The 17547-nt window shown below is 41.3% G+C and overlaps 2 protein-coding genes across 3 annotated transcripts; one reads left to right on the plus strand and one right to left on the minus strand.

Annotated features, from left to right (window-relative positions):
- The first annotated feature begins 9494 nt into the window (after positions 1 to 9494).
- LOC124284025 (orexin receptor type 2-like) lies at positions 9495 to 14060 on the plus strand. 2 transcript variants are annotated; one of them, XM_046720063.1, is made up of 2 exons: positions 9495 to 9617; positions 11902 to 14060. In XM_046720063.1, the coding sequence occupies exon 2, from the start codon at positions 11918 to 11920 to the stop codon at positions 13271 to 13273; it is 1356 nt and encodes a 451-aa protein (XP_046576019.1). In that variant the 5' UTR covers positions 9495 to 9617; positions 11902 to 11917; the 3' UTR covers positions 13274 to 14060. The 2 variants fall into 2 exon arrangements, with proteins under 2 accessions (XP_046576019.1, XP_046576020.1); XM_046720064.1 differs by having other exon boundaries at positions 9498 to 9612.
- A 1100-nt stretch (positions 14061 to 15160) lies between these two features.
- LOC124284009 (putative methyltransferase DDB_G0268948) lies at positions 15161 to 16977 on the minus strand. Its single transcript, XM_046720046.1, has 4 exons — positions 16065 to 16977; positions 15829 to 15923; positions 15424 to 15573; positions 15161 to 15269 (listed from the first exon to the last, which is right to left on the minus strand). The coding sequence occupies exons 1-4, from the start codon at positions 16536 to 16538 to the stop codon at positions 15161 to 15163; spliced, it is 828 nt and encodes a 275-aa protein (XP_046576002.1). The 5' UTR covers positions 16539 to 16977.
- Positions 16978 to 17547: the final 570 nt, after the last annotated feature.

The raw sequence follows: 17547 nt of genomic DNA on the forward strand, positions 1-17547 counted from the left end.
AAGTTGAATCTCATGCACGTGTATGATATTGTTTCTTTCCATGATAAGTGTAAGTTAACTCTTGAAATTTGAACTTTATTTTACGAGAAACAAATCCGAATTATACGAGAATCAAATTCGAGTTTCGAAAATCAAAAGAAACTATACTCTTAAATAATTATTGTATTCTGAAACGGTTAACGCCTTTTTGGTTGAAATAATTTATTACAATTAAATCAAATTTACTTGTTTGAATTATTGAGAATTTAAAGATTGTAATTTTTATTATCACTCATTACTCACGTATTTAATGTGAATATTAGCAGAACATAACTCTAGATTCAAAGACAGGTGAACAGTTAGTATTTTGTCAAGTCCCCATGGGCAGCAATGCAGGCTTCAATGCGTCGGGGCATACTACTGATCAAAGAAGTTAGAAAGTCGTGGTCCATGCTGTACCAATATCTTTTCAGATTTTTCTCATTGACACTTTCCTTCATAAGTCCCCAAACATTTTCTATTGGATTTAGGTGAGGGCTATAGCTTGGCCAATCTAATAATGTCATATTTTGGGTCCGAAACCAGGCCTGTGAATGCTTTGAACGATGTTTTGGGTCGTTGTCCTGCTGGAAAATCCAAAAATGTCCATAGAACACGTGAGCAGATGGAAGTAAATGTCCCTCGAGAATATCTGTGTACCGCTCACTGTTCATATTCCCTTCAAATACACAGAGGGGCGTTGCCCCTAACAAAGATACGCTACCCCACACGTTAAATTTTGGACTGTACTTTGGGCGCTGATACAAAGGTTTTTCAGTTTGTTTGGTCCAGAATTTCAGTGTATTAGGAAACAGCCACACAGAACTTTCATCTGAGAAAATGACATTGTCCCAGTTAAAATTTCTATGCTGTAAGCACCAGTTCAACCTTCGCTCCTTTTGTCCAGGTTTCATGATCGGTGATGGAATTTGATAGCTGGTCAAGGTTGTTTATACTAGAAATCCAATTAAACATATTCCTAAAATTCTCAATAATTTCTGGTCATACTATATTACTGACTGCACTATTCTGTTGTCCACCTTCCAAATTCCATACTGGTAGTGGAAATGGTGGATCATCAATCAACGTCTGTACCATATTCCTTAATATGCAGCCAGGATACTATTCATAGCATTACACCATGGTCCACAGACTAACATCTAGTCTCTGAAATGAACATAGTTTAAGGAAAGAGACTTTCTTCATTATCGGAACTGTGGAAATCTAGACTTGCCATATATTCTTGGATATATTTGTTTCAGGGTCTGTATGACAGACTACATGTCCATAGTTACTGTGACGCAGTTACTGCTCACGGAACCAAGTCAAAACATTGATTACACAACAATCTCGTTTCCTGTTGACCGGGTTCCGTCCTATTGTGCAACTTAGTACAATAACCAGGCCAACACTACGTTCCTTATAATCCTTACAAACATGTCGTACAGCGAACACCGACAAACAGAAACCTGGAAATCACGGAAATCTCAAAACGAGGCTCTGCCGCTAGAAAAGTTTGGCGGTCTGGTACGGAATTGATATTATATCGATCACTTTGTGCGTTACAAAACTACACTAAATAAGCGCAAAAAACACATAACAGGTGTAACCAATGAGCGAGATGCATTGTGAATCATTTTACGACCTCATCAAACTGTGGCAGTCTGTGACGTCTTAGTTAAGGTCGTGCTGCCTACACCTCGCCATAAAATACGATGTTATTAAAGTTTAAAATTAAAATTCAGTTGTAAATACCATTTTTTTATGAAACATGGAATTGGAATTCTGTGTAACCATAGGTATGTGTGGCGTCTATTTTCACTTTAACACGAGAAAATTCGGATCGGCTGAAAAGTAGGTCATTGTCTGAATAGGTTAATGAGACTCATGTTTTGGTTTGAATTACACCCACATGCCAATCCGGCGGGATGCGGGGATCTTACATGTTCAGCAGCATGCATGTCCCATAAGGTGTTTTTTACACTTTATTTCCAGTTGTACCCCAGGAGAGAAAAGAGCTTGAGATCGCGAGATCCCCTCCGCCCTCGGCTCCTTAAGCCAACGCATAAGTACAACGTATGTTCTCAGAAAAGTCACTGAAACTACATATTCGAACTAATAAAATGTGCTTTTTTCATATGAACCCAGTTTTGAGTAAGATTTATCGCTTTTGTCGTGAGACAAATGTTTGCGTCAGTCTCAAGCCATTAAAGGCGTGAGAGTTGGTAGGAATGACTCTGACATCTCCTTTTCTTGTAATAGTATCTCAAACCACAAACGTTCAGGACAAGATAACAGGAACACTTCATTGTCGCCATCACGGTGCTCTCTTGACTTCATTTCCGTTTCCGGTTGAACCTTCGATGTCGCGTGTGAGTACTTATCGACTTGCTACTACGTAGCATGGCTCTTGGTAACCCCAGGCGTGCTGACAAGGAGGAAGGAACCACGCTTTAACAGACCAACCAGACCACAGTTTTGAAGCCGTAACCAGCTCGACATTGTGACTAGATCAACGGATCAACACATTGAATATTGAATTGAATGTCTACTTAAGTTCCCCCCACACACACACACACACACACACAATGTAGTCCACACACATGCACACACACAAAATACACAACTCTAGTTGACCACCATACAGATGTCATACGCATTAAATATAGTAAACATATATAACTAACACACTATAATAATCATACATATGTAATACAATGAAAGGGCTGTGGCGTAGCCTAGTGGTTAAAGCGTCCGCTCGTCACGCCAAAGACCCGGGTTCCCCACCTGTGTACAATGTCTGAAGCTCATTTCTGGTGTCCCCCGCCGTGATATTGCTGGAATATTGCTAAAATCGGCGTAAAACCATACTCACTCCTCACCCACTATTATACAATGAACACTCACACAATACCAGTAACACCCTCACTCGGGCAATACAAGTAGCACACGTCCAGTAGTAGTAACACACAGAGACAATACAAAGCAACGTATATTTACGCACGCAGATATATACTGTAAGTCATAAGCAAAACACATTTCAAAATATTTACGCGGTTTCCTTTAGAAAATAATCCCAAAACAACAGGTGTGTATTTTCTTTGTACGTCAGCTGATTTTAGATATCAAATAAATTCAATTCTATACCTCCGCATGATCTAGAATGATGCCAATAGTGTATCGTTAGTCATGGGGTCACTGACACAACTTTCTGATGAAGCGGACGCTGAAGTACTCAAGAAAAGGAACAACCATAGTGCCGTCCCTCAAGTGGGTAGCGACGGAGCGAAATGAATTAATTAATATAGAAAAAACTAAAGACGTCACGGATGATGGAAACAATGTTGAATGACCACAATTTCACAGAATCGTGACAATTAAGCTTTCGTTTAGCTTTCTTTTTTTTTTTTTTTTGGGGGAGGAGAGGGGGTCTTGTTTTTGTTTTTGTTTGTTTTTGTTTTGGGGTTTTTGGGGGGTTGTTGTGTTTTGTTTTGTTTTTTTATTTGAAATGTTGGTATCTACTTGTGCTGGAATAAAACCAGGTTTGTCCACGTACTAGTAAAAACCTGAGAAGTAGAAAATGACCCTTACTCCCCATACACCCCACCCCTTCACCCACACCATTCTCTCCAAGTCATACGTTAGTGCGTTGTTTATTTCCTCTTAGTTATATATCTCACGGTGCGGGGGAATTCCCGACGTGATGAATGAATTTATTGCACGTTCACCCTTTGGGGGAAAACCCGGATATGGTGTTGATACACCCAGAAACATTCGCGATCACAACTCTGCACGGTGAATTGCTGAGAAAAAGGCTACTGGAACCTCCGAATCGTTACCAAAGCCCATTTAATAATTTTTAAAGAGAAGATGTTATAATAATTATCCTTGTAGGCAAATAGCATAGTAAAGATATACAAGGAAACGAGAAGTTGTCCACTCTTTTATCAAATGACATGGGAGGAGAATTACACTATTATTTTTATTTAATTTAGTGTGTGTATGTGTGTGTAGGAGGGGTGTGTGTGTTACTGTGATGTGTGTCAACCACGACACCAAGGCTGACTCCCAATCCCTTTTGACAAGCATTGGTTGCTGAAATTCACTTCAATCATTTCTATCGTGAAGCCCACGATATCCCCCGTCGTGATGTTGCTGGAATATTGCTAAAAGCGGCGTTAAACCAAACTCAGTCAGTCTATCACTTCTATGAAATGACAAATAAGAGCAAAATACCAATTCATTACCTACCGAGAGCCTCATACAATTCGTAGAGCTTCCTTTGATATCTTTGAACCTTGATAGAATAGCGTTCTATATTTTTTCACTTTGGTTAAATATTGCAATTTAGATTGGGCTAAACAGTGTCAAGTGTACGCCGGGCATCAGGGGCGTGTCTTCTCCGTACAGTGTATGTGTCTAGTGTGTCTACAGCGTTTTGCATGTAGTATATGTGTCTACTGCATCGTATTGTGTCTGTATAATGGCGTCAAGCGCCCACCCGAAGTCGCACGCTGGTGTTTGGTTACAGGATTTACATTGTTACATGCGTCTCTGTACAGCGCACAGGGACATTAGTCAGACGTGAAGTTTGTAAACAAGTCTCAGGCTACTACGTAATGTATTCACGCCCATACCCTGTCCTGAATCCCGAGAACCAGGTCATAGCGTATTTCCCGTAGTAAGCATTGGTTTAGGGGAGGGGGGAGCGGTGTGAGTGTCTGCGTGAGTATGGTTTTAGGCTGTTTTCGTCATATTCCTGTCACAGGACAGGGAACAACAGGAATGAGTTTCAGTCAGTGTATGAGGTCAAGTAAGAAAAGTGACAAAACCTTTTCCTCATTTTTAAGAGTCGATTGTTAACCCGACTGTCGTATAGCTTTCACAAACGTTGGATGTTTATAGTTCATACAAACATAATCTATTACATGTTTTGCAGCATTATGGTCGTATATTTTTATTTGGCCTTTCTGTATTTTCACAACAAACTGAAATAATTTTAAACTGTCCAGCTATCAGCGTTGAAATAAAGCAAAACTGAAATAAATTCATTTAACAATGATACGCCTGTTGACGTGACAGTGATACGGCGGTTGTTGCAACAATGATACGCCTGTTGACGTGACTGTGATAAGGCAGTTGTTGCGACAATGATACGACTGTTGACATGACAGTGATACGGTAGTTGTTGCGACAACGACGATACGACTGCTGATATGTCAGTGTTACGGCAGTTGTTGCGACAATGATACGACTGTTGACGTGACTGTGATAAGGCAGTTGTTGCGACAACGATATGATTGTTGACATGTCAGTGATACGGCAGTTGTTGCGACAACGACGATACGACTGCTGATATGTCAGTGTTACGGCAGTTGTTGCGACAATGATACGACTGTTGACGTGACTGTGATAAGGCAGTTGTTGCGACAACGACGATACGACTGCTGATATGTCAGTGTTACGGCAGTTGTTGCGACAACGATATGATTGTTGACATGACAGTGATACGGCAGTTGTTGCGACAACGACGATACGACTGCTGATATGTCAGTGTTACGGCAGTTGTTGCGACAATGATACGACTGTTGACGTGACTGTGATAAGGCAGTTGTTGCGACAACGATATGATTGTTGACATGTCAGTGATACGGCAGTTGTTGCGACAACGACGATACGACTGCTGATATGTCAGTGTTACGGCAGTTGTTGCGACAATGATACAACTGTTGACGTGACTGTGATACGGCAGTTGTTGCGACAACGACGATACGACTGCTGATATGTCAGTGTTACGGCAGTTGTTGCGACAATGATACGACTGTTGACATGACAGTGATACGGTAGTTGTTGCGACAACGATATGATTGTTGACATGTCAGTGATACGGCAGTGGTTGCGACAATGATACGACTGTTGACATGTCAGTGTTACGGCAGTGGTTGCGACAATGATACGACTGTTGACATGTCAGTGATAGGGCAGTGGTTGCGACAATGATACGACTGTTGACATGACAGTGATACGACAGTTGTTGCGACAATGATACGACTGTTGACATGACAGTGATACGGCAGTTGTTGCGACAACGATACGACTGTTGCCATGGCAGCGATACGGCAGTTGTTGCGACAACGATACGACTGTTGACATGACAGTGATACCGGTTTGGAACTGGAATAAAATCGCATGTTTGTGAAGATGGTAATTAGAAATCGTAACATTCAAATACGAGAAACTGAAAATTCTGCCAGTTACAATTACGTTTCTATTTGAATAACATCATGAGACTTAGTCGATATCCTTTCATGCCAAATAGCGGTCAGAAACTGTTTGAAAACCTCGGATTAATTCATGTTCCTTAAATCAATATACTATATTATGTTATATGAAAGAATTTCGTAAGATGATTAGGACAATATTATATCCTTGAATGTGTATATCTGCGTAATACAGCTGAAAGGGGAAGTTATATTCGATAACGACGTTCACAGATGTGATTTATGAGAGGCTGTTTAACTGCCTGTTTGAAAATCAAACAAAAAAACAAAAACAAACAAAACAATACTATTGTTATTTACTACCAATACCGTATAGGGACACACATATGAACAGTATCTACCGGTGAAGGTCCAGGTTAGAATACTGATCTTCAGTAACCCATGCTTGTCGTAAGAGGCGACTAACGGGATTGGGTGGCCAGGCTCTCTGACTTGGTTGACACATGTAATCGTATCCCAATTGCGCAGATCAAAGTGCGACGTAAAGATAAACTCACTCACTCACTATGAATAGTAGCGAATGCATTTACATCATGATTATGGGTCATAAACATTTTCTGTGGAACAGGAATGTGTATATCTTTGGTACTTTTTGAGGTTTTATTGACACGTTAAACAATGACAGAGGTTAAGGTTTGTGAATTAAATTTGCGTTTTTCATATTGAAAACTCTTCGAAAACAACCAGCTCATTATTACTGTGTTCACTTTTATTTGCATATTTTATTCAATTTGACTCATAAATCGTTGAGTAAAAGATATTACATTTGTATATAACGTTTAATGAATAAACAAAATCATCATGCTCATTATACCCTATACGATTGTTTATATTGAGTGAATATATCACCTTAAGGTGAGAGAGGAAAATCCAAATTTACACTGATCAAAGAGAAATTGGTCATTCTGTGGTACTGCAAGAATGAATGAATGAAACATTGAATGAAATACATCTCCCTCCAGTAAGTTTCACCAAACCTTTGAAATACATCCCTCCTTACACACTTAACAATGAAATAGGATATGGACATGTCTGTCAAGTAGATCCTACACGTGTCTAGACAGTTGAGTGCTTTGATGTTCCTGCGCATGTCCACTTGATCATCAACCTCGCCTAACTGACTCAACAGTTTTGAAAAATACTACGAGGGGAAGATGAAACAATATGAGGTCGCATTACCCTGAGGATGTATACTGCTAGAAAATGTCAGGAACACACATCTTTCAATATTAGTGAGTGAGTTTAGTTTTACCCCGCTTTTAGCAATATTCCAGCAACATCACGGCGGGGGACACCAGAAATGGGCTTCACACATTGTACCCATGTGGGGATTCGAACCCGGATCTTCGGCATGACGAGCCAACGCTTTAACCACTAGGCTACCCCACCGCCCCTCACACATTGTAGCCACATGGGGAATCGAGCACGGTTCTTCGGAGTTTAACCACTAGGCTACCGCACCGCCCATCTTTTTCATGGGTTGCCGAAGATCAATTCTTACCCGGATATTTCAGAGAAGGAACAACATCGTACACGGTTATACGGAATAGTGAGTGAGTGAGTGAGTTTGGTTTTACGCCGCTTTTAGCAATATTCCAGCAATATGACGGCGGGGGACACCAGAAATGGGCTTCACACATTGTACCCATGTGGGGAATCGAACCCGGGTCTTCGGCGTGACGAGCGAATATACGGAATAGTGTTACATATGCGAATTGCAGCTGCCACTGTTTCCCATAGCGCCTAGAATGTAGGGTAGTGGTGAAGTCGTTAAAGCGTTAGGTCGTATCACTGACAAGCCGGGTTGGATTCCCTGATTGAGTACATAAAATAAACATTTGCTGCTTTCTCGCCATGGCATGGCTGGAATATTTCTGAAAACCCTACTCACTCACACTCAAACTCACCCTCACGCACGTACGCACGCACGCACTTACACACCCTCTGCCTTACCTACGCTCAGTCAACAACACAACCAACCTGTCAACAACAATGGGTCCACCTTGTCACCTAATCCGGCGTCTGTTAGACATAAAAAAAGTTATTTTTGCATTCGTGTCAAAAGTAAGATGACCCAAATTCGAACCATCACCGAATTCATTTATAACCACATCCCTGGAATACATTAACATGATAAATACCCAAGCAGACTGTTACCACCTCACAACAGGACAAAGTAGACTAACGCTTAGTCCCTGAATATATATTCAGGAATGGCCAGCGATACTGAGAGAGTACCGCGCTAGTTGCTTTGTCCTTGGTCTGTCCCACAATCCCCGAACCACATTATTTTCCCTACTGCCTATAGCTAGGCCTCCCTGCAATGCTAAAGCCCTACATGACTCAAGTCTAGATTTCTCCCAACTCACCATGGCCCCTTTTACGACAATTTACGTCAAGTTTATTACAATTTGCTGCAAGTATTACAATTTGCGTTTTTATTACAATTTACGTCGTAACACCCCTTTTCAATTTAAATGGGTTTATTTGTTACTAACATATATGTATATGTATATATATATATATATATATATATATATTGTAATATTCAATGTTTAAATTGAAAAGGAGCCACAAATACATAAATATGTGTGTGTATGTGTATGTGTGTGTGCGCGTGTGTGCGTACGTGCGCGTGCGTGCGTGTGTGTCCTTTTCAATCTATATATTGAATTTCTACATTAAACCAGTAGGGAAAATAATGTGGTTCAGGGACTGTGGGACAGACTAAGGACAAAGCAACTTGCGCGGTACTCTGTCGTGTACTTGGATCCCGTGAACACCCTAGTTAGAACGGGTCCTACATAACCTATACATGTTCGTGCGTTGTTTTGTGAACAGTAAGGCATTTTTAATTTGTAACATATTACAGGTTAGAGTTAGGGTGTACGTCATGAACATGTCATTGAAAACCAGTTAGTCATCATGCAAGTGCACTCTGGTACTTAGGCGTATATGCATTATGACTTCCCCAAACAGCGTTTCAAAGAATTACTGCAAGTCTTCACGTCTCTCTTAGACATAGGGAGTTGTAACGTACGTCAATAGGAGTCATCAGCGGATGAATCAGTCTTGATTCCGGATGTTAATAAAGGCATGTAGTATACAAGTTATAGCTTTTAACGGTCATTGGTTGGCAACCAGGAAGTGAAGGTTGTGACCTTCATCCGGAGGTCGAGGTCGTAACGTAGTGCATTGGCTGTTAAAACAAGTGGGCAGTGACAATATAGACCAGTCTGTCTACATGGCCCAGCAGAGTAACGGGAGTCTTAAACCTGTTCATCGTCGTATCGTATATATCATCTTTTGATTCGTAAGGTAAGCTTTTTTTATCATAGCGTTATATTAAATGGTTCGGTTATCTTCTTTTAAAATTATTTATTCATAAATCTTTTACAATACAATATTGTTGTTTACGCGAATATCATAAAAAATTATTTCTATATTAAATATTATCGTAAAATACTAGAATGGAACTCTGTTCGAAAAAAATAATATATAATCAAAAATATAAACACCAGTCATAATATATTTGGTTACTTATCTTACGAAATGATCAGTTTTTACAACCAGAACCTCTAAGAAAAGTGGGAAAACTTATAATGACAATAGACATGTCATCTCATTTCATCTTAGTTTCAACATTTCTGTAATTTCGTTTGTAATGACAAATGGGATAGCATCATGAAGATGTCGATCAAAGCTGCATGTCAATACAGGTGTTTGATAGCGGTACCCGTGCATGCGCCGTAACGAGGCCTTGGTACAATGCTGCAATAGAAATCAATAAGTAAACTGTGTCAATATTGCATGTAACACATAAGAATGAAGTCATGGTAGGATTGGCAGAAAGCATGACAGGCATGTTGTTTGTTTCCTCGTTCGCCATGGAAGAGCAATCAATTTACTGATGACACGCGCCTCCCAGGTAGTAAACACATGTCTCCAGCCCGAGGCGAGGCTGCAATATAGAGGGCACATTTCAACCATGACAGAAGTATGCGTTAATACACTAATCAGAAAACTAAAAGCCAATCATTTATACATCCTTCATTATGCAACAGGTGATGTCTCATGGCTTACATATGTCTTAGATTGGACTGATGAGCTATTAAATACCATGTGATACCCTGAGGTTTATATCACATATCTTGAAATTTTGAAAGGTTTTAAGAGAATATTATCATTAATTATTGCCAACTAATAAACTAATTATATCACTGATAGTAATACAATGTACAAAAATAACAGTAACACACCTTTCTTGATGACATGGAATTCTTTTCAAAAATACCACTACAGATATTAGATGTCATCAAAGGTTTTGTTTCCTCACTTTCAGGACCCGTGAAGGTCCAGGTTAAAATAAATCTTCAGTAACCCATGATTGTCGCAACAGGCGACTAACGGGATCACGTGGTCAGACTCGCTGACTGGGTTGACTCATGTCATTGTATCCTAATTGCGTTGATCGATACTCATGCGGTTATTCAATGGATTGTCTGGTCCAGACTCGATTATTTACAGATCGCCATATAGCTGTAATGTTGCTGAGTGCGGCGTAAAATTAAACTCATTCACTCATTTACTAATATATCATGACCTAGTTTAACAGGGCCATCCCTCTCAGATACAGTATACTTTCTCCGAACCGACCACGCTTTGTTTTATTGTTTTATTCCCTCAATAACGAGCTCCAGACAAAACAACAGAACGCTGACATATTCGTTTTAATGTCGTTTGTGAATGACGCGTCAGGAGACCCCTGCTCTGGACTCTACTTTCTAGGCCCGGAGGCAGTGAATGAGTGAATATGGTTTTTACGCCGCTTTTAGGAATACTCCAGTAATACAACATCAAGGGACACCAGGACTGGGCTGCACACACTGTACCCATGTGGGGAATCGAACACGGGTCTTCAGCGAGACGAGCGAACTCTTTAACCAGTCGACTACCCCACCGCACCACTATATACACAAACCTAAATGTGGTGTAAATGAGGAGATAGTGCAGCATTAGCATATGTGAATTATGTTCAGTACTTGCTGAAAATGATGCAGATCTCAGTTTACTGTTCGATTTATTTCAATACGCTGTGTTGCTAAAAAATAGAGTAAAAATATGTAAAATACGTAATTGTTCACCATAAAAAAATTTGAAAGACATTATTGACATTGTTCAACCCGGATGTGGGTCACTCGTGATTGTTAAAACACCAGCAACAGGGAAATGTCTATTCAGACTTAAACTATTCGGCCACGGTGTTTGGTGTTAGTTAAGAGTAAACAGAGTCTGCAGGCTTATCAGTTTCACTATATGGTAACGCCGCATATATTTTCCTGGTAGGCTCTGACATTTTCGAATGTATGTGCACCGTTGCTAGTACAACAGCGGATGGTCCTGACACACATCTGTCGTAGATCTAGGTTAAATACAATAGAGCTAGAACTAAGTTTTCTTTGTGCAGCCGGTCCCAGGGTTACTTTGAAAGTCTGGGTAAGACTGAATTGATCAAATTCGTTAAACCCGGGAAAGAATTTGATACACAGTGCTTATAATGTTTTATAATATTTCCTAATCAAACTTATAATTTTGTTTACAGAACCTCAATCGCCATCATGGGAGACCTATCAACAATGTTTCCTGTCACAACCTCGTCATCAGTGACATCATTCAACATGACGTCATCAAACACATCAGTCTCCAACATCACCGAGGAGGAGCGTATGGAGTACCTGCGTCACCTTGACGCCGAGAAATGGCCGTACATCTACCCCGTCATCGTCTACCTTCTCATCCTCATGGTCATCGGCATCATCGGCAACAGCCTCGTTTTCGTTGTGTACCTCAAGAATTTCAAGCCCAGCACCACCCGGCTGTTCATCTTGACCCTAGCGGTGTTTGACCTCCTCACGTGCAGTTTGTCTATCCCCGGGGTAATCGTGGAGCTGAGATTTCACTACACGTTTTTTTTCCCAGCTCTGTGTAAAATATTCCGGTTTAGCCGAATGTACTTTGTGCTTGTCTCGATGTTCACGCTCATCATAATCGCTGTGGACAGGTACAGGAAAGTTTGTCGTCCGCTGCAGCGTCAATACACTATCAGATCTGCCGGTCTATCCATACTCGTTGCTAACATAGTGGCCGTCGCTTTGACTGTACTTGGAGCCGTGGTCGGTGGGAACCGAACAGTTCCGACTGACAGGGAGGACGTGTTTGGTGCTAACTGTTCCTATGACGACAAATACCTTGGGACTCCCATCACAAAGTTTTACAGCGGGATTCTGTTCTTACTGTTTATTGTCTGCGTAGTCCTGCTAATCGTTCTCTATTCATTGATTGGTCGGCAAGTCTACAAGCACAGACAATTCCAGTTCAAGCCCAACAAGGCTGCAGGTTCGTCATCGGGAAATCAGACCGAAACGGGATCTACAGAAATGCAAAATGTCCCCACACCACCTCCTTCCAAACCAAAGATTGTTGAAAATGATATGTCGTCTGGGTACATGTCTGGAGCAGACGACAAAGACCCATCCAGCGCGGCAAGCGGAATGGCAGAGATTTCATCCGACAAAATGTCAGGGACAGACGAGAAATCTCTACTCCAAATTAACAAACAGAAGGCTCCAGTCAAACCAAAACCAAAACCCAAATCAGATTCCTCGAAAGAAAAAAAATCAAACGGTGGGAAGAAGCAGTCAACAGGCAAAACGACCTTCACCTTGTTCATCATTACAGTCGTATTCATTGTGAGTTTCCTCCCTTTCCTTATCCTGGTCGCTTTGTGGGGATCAAACTGGAAGTTCGTGAACAGTCTCCATGGTTATGTGTTCACAGTGTTCAAGATGTTGTTCCACTCATACCACATCAACAACGTCATCAACTGCTACGTGTACGGCTTCTGCAACCCAAGATTCAGAAATGAGTTGAAACGACTTTTCTGTTCAAGAAAGGGTTCCATGACTCTGAACTAACTGTCGTTTGGAATTCTTAGTAGGACAAACTGACCATCGGTGAATATTGATATGTTAGATTAATGATCAGAAGTCCTTTCCAATAACATTCTCGACATAAAGTTGAGATAGTGAGGCTCGTTGATTTGGTTAACTGCGTATAGTCGGGATCCGATGGTATGGATAGATGCTCATGCTTTCCTTCACTGGTTTGCTTGGTCCAGACTAGATCATAGCCGTTGTAATGTTAAACAACATTCACTCACTCACACACTCACATCGCTGCAGCACTGGACCTTGTCATGTGGTTTGCTAAGTATAACTAAGTCATGTGCCGTACTTTGGAACCCATAATCTGCCCGGAAACTACCCGGGATTTATCTTGCTTGGAGATGCTCACTTCATCGCAAACACCCGGTGTTATCATTGTAACATTTCATTGCGAACACCGGAGTTATCATTGTAAAATTGTAAACTTTACCTTTGCGAACACCCGGTGTTATTTACCCTGCACTCCGAACACCCGGTGTTATTGTAACGTAACGGCGTTTTCAGTGCAGATTTCAATGACGTTTAATTCATATCACTTGTGTCAGTCATATTTGAATATATTTTGTATCATCGCGATTAATACGTCTCGATTAGGGTTTGTGATTAAAGCATGTTTACCTAAGATTTGTAATCATGATAACATTTTATCCTTTGTGTTCAATCTGTGTTTTTCGTTCCGTTGTGTATGAACTATGTTTTACCAAATTTGTTACTTTATATTTTGTTATCGCCTGTTGAATAAATAATGTGTATCCTTTTTTTACGATGGTTTTCTTGTGTAACAACCATTGTAGAGGGTTGCGTACCTTGGGCAAAGAAACCTATGACTGTCGTTTCAAATCCAAGATTTTTCAAAGGCCTGATGATGTTTCTTCATCAACCAGCACCACACACGTACCCCTGTGTTTCTCAAACTTCATCCGCCCTCCTCCCCTTCCTCCCTCCCTCACCAACTCACTCACAAAACCAAATACACTGTTGGTGTATGGTGTATTGATAAGATGGCCAAGCGATGTGAGGCGCATAACCATGACAAGAGCCAGTGGGGCTTGTTTTGAACCCCAATTTGACCAGAAACTGTTCGACTTGAATCAGTTCCAGTACACCAAGATCTTATACTGAGGATCTCCTTCGGTGTAGTCAGTGATGTGTCTTTGATAGGGCTGGGACGGGTCCAAATATTCTACCCGGGTACCCCATCCCCCTATTACCCTACCCTACCCGTTATGTTAATTCCTGACATCGAATTTGTAAGAACTGGCAATATATTCTTCAGTTCGGAGGCTAAAATATCGAGTTTTGCAATATCTTAACCATGTATTACATTCAAAAGAGGTGACTGTAATTATGTTTTAATCTTCAAAGACATTACAACCTTTAAATCATGAAAGGATAACATATTACATTGTTTAATCTATTAGTCACATGATGGTCCGGGTGTTGAGACGGGTACCCGGGTCCAGCTCATTACCCATGCGTCTCGGGTATCCGGGTTACCCGTCCCAGCCCTAGCCCTTGACCATTCCGACGTTATCTAATGGTGAGAGTGAGTGAATGAGTGAGTTTAGTGAGTTTAGTTTTACGCCGCACTCAGCAATGTGTCAACCAAGTCAGCGAGCCTGACCACCCGATCCCGTTAGTCGCCTCTTACAAGCATGGGTTACTGAAGATCAATTCTAACCCGGATCTTCACAGGTCTCATGTGAGAGACACCCAATTGCATCAATGAACCCCCCGCCAGACGGTACTTGCTCTAAGTTATTCCGTGGTGTATATGCAGTGTTTCTATGGTACATCCAGTCCTTGTCAGGAAATGGGGCAATAAAATAGGATTTCTTCCGGTATTTGTTTAGGAAGTCAAAGACCCGGTTTCCTACACAGCAGAATGTTGACGGGCCACTTGAATTCCGCTGATGGCGATGTTCCTTGTTTTTCCTCTATGTCACTGCGAAGTAGCCCAGATAGCCTGCAATAAACAAAAACATAATTCTCGGCTATGTTGACATGTATCTTGCAATAAAGAAATATATATATTTGGAGGTTCTAAATATGAATATAAATGTTATGCATAAATTGTCAGATGCGAAATAAATATTTACTAGAAGCTTCCGTATATTTACAGGGGATAAGGCACTTGCTTTTCTCTATAGTCAGTCAGTTTCGTGGAGCCTGGGTTCGCCTCCAAATACTTCTGCCAGAAGGTCATTGTGGAGGAGAGTTGGACCAAGTCCTCGACTGTCATGGTTTTGGTTATGATAACGCTGGTGTCACTAAAACAACAATGTGTGAATGAATATTGAAACCGTAGACAAAAAGGTTAAATATAGATAAAAAGTATAGTAAAGGGAGGATTCATTTCGATTTTAATGAAACGTCGGAAACACTTCATGAATACAGCTGCTATGCCATTTACGTTCCATGGGTTGTACACATGGGTTTTATTTATTGTTTGTTAGTTTGTTTTTCTTTTCTAAAGTAATGCACTATGCTAGAAATGTAAACCAGTTGCATACGGATCTACGTACTGCAGCCATGTTCCATACGGGCATTCAGGTATCTCCTTCCGGTCCCAGAGCCTTTTCACTCCCTCTTCGCGGTATTCTGACGTCGAGTCATGGAACTAGACAGACTCATGCACATTAGAGAATATTCAATCAGTTTACAGCAAGCACACATACTTACGTGAATAATTTAAGAAACGATGGAAATACAACGACTAGACCTGACAACTGCCACCAGACCTTGAGACTATTATTCTCACCTCCTCAATGGCTGCTTGGGCCTCTTCATTGTCCACTTTCTCTCTGTCCATCCAATACACCGCCAAACACCCTCTTGGCGTCAGTACCCGATCTACTTCCTTGTAGAAAGCAGGGAGATCAAGCCAATGTATCGCCGTTGCAACGGAAACAACATTCACGGAAGAAGATTCAAGGAATGCCATATCTTCACCTCGCCCGACCCGGAAGTCCACGTTGCTCAAAAGTGGCGTCTGTCGTATCTGTTCCTGGCTGATGTCAACGCCGATGACGTGTCTGAAGACGCGGGCAAGTGGAATGGTGCTCTGATGGCCTGTACCGCAGCCGATATCCACAGCACTGTTTAATTCACAGCCGCCATCTTGAACATAGCGGACTATACAATCCACGACTTCCGAGGTGAATGGTATTCGGTATCTGGCATACGCTTCAGCGTGGTCTTTATCCTCAAAATACCGAATTGGCTGATGGGACATTCTGACACAGTGTAGCCTACAGATAAATAGTAGAAACTTAACACAGTTTACTTACTCACCAACGTGTAACGGAGCTCCCGTGCCATATACTCTGCATGTTCAAATGCATGTCAATACATACATGTTGATCGACACATACACACAGGCTTACTACAAGCGGTGTCCTATATTTGATGTAATCATGTCAAGTTGACATTTGGAACAGAAAAAGACCGCCCGATAGTTACCAGTGCATTCGAGAAATGTTTGTTTCATACCCGACATGCATACATGTGGCAAAAAAAGACTTGTTCGAATTGTTCAGATTGTCAACAAATGCTGTCTTCTTTTTTTCGTGTAAATAGTCATGCAAGAGCCGCTTTCATCGGGTCTACTCCAAAATATGTAACAGAAGTGTCCATAACATGATTTTACACAATTGCACAAGTAAAAAAATCGATTTCACTTGAAAATGTTGATTTTGATGAGATTTCTTACAAGGGTCAAAATGGCATCGCCACAACGCAACAGAAATCACCTTCCAGGTGAAATTGTGCAGCAACGAGCGTGCACTGTCTGGCAATAAAATTCCAGATTACTTTCGGAAATTGGCATTCGTTTTGAAGGAGTTTCAAGGTCAAATCACTACGCACCGTCTTGACTCTGCGACAAGGAACATCGCCATTGAAAGAATGCACGCTGGAGATTACCAATCTTCTGTTGCTAGGCGTCTGAATGTTAGTCTGAGCACGATACCACGGCTTGCAGCTCGTTACAACCAAACAGGTTTAACAAATGACCGTCCCCGTACAGGCAGACCTCGAGTCACCACTGCAGCAGAAAATCGGTACATCCGGGTACTACATTTGCGTGATCGTACTGCCATGGGTGAGAGCACAGCAGCCAGGGTGCCTGGACTTCGGAGGATATCCGGTCAAACTGTACGGAACAGGTTGAAAGAGATTGGTCTGACAGCCAGGAGACCCGACGTCAGGACCGTGGTACGTCGTCACCATCGCGTTCAACGTCT

Source organism: Haliotis rubra, unplaced genomic scaffold, assembly GCF_003918875.1.
Source record: "Haliotis rubra isolate DU_JTF1 unplaced genomic scaffold, ASM391887v1 Scf328, whole genome shotgun sequence".
Taxonomy (NCBI): Eukaryota; Metazoa; Mollusca; class Gastropoda; order Lepetellida; family Haliotidae; genus Haliotis; species Haliotis rubra.

Coding starts and splice junctions, on each gene's coding strand:
- LOC124284025 (XM_046720063.1), top strand. CDS start 11,918: ATGGGAGACCTATCAACAATGTTTCCTGTCACAACCTCGTCATCAGTG.
- LOC124284009 (XM_046720046.1), bottom strand. CDS start 16,538: ATGTCCCATCAGCCAATTCGGTATTTTGAGGATAAAGACCACGCTGAA. Junction 15,924..16,064: donor CCCAAGCAGCCATTGAGGAG/GTGAGAATAATA, acceptor GAGTCTGTCTAG/TTCCATGACTCGACGTCAGA. Junction 15,270..15,423: donor AAGCAAGTGCCTTATCCCCT/GTAAATATACGG, acceptor TGTTTATTGCAG/GCTATCTGGGCTACTTCGCA.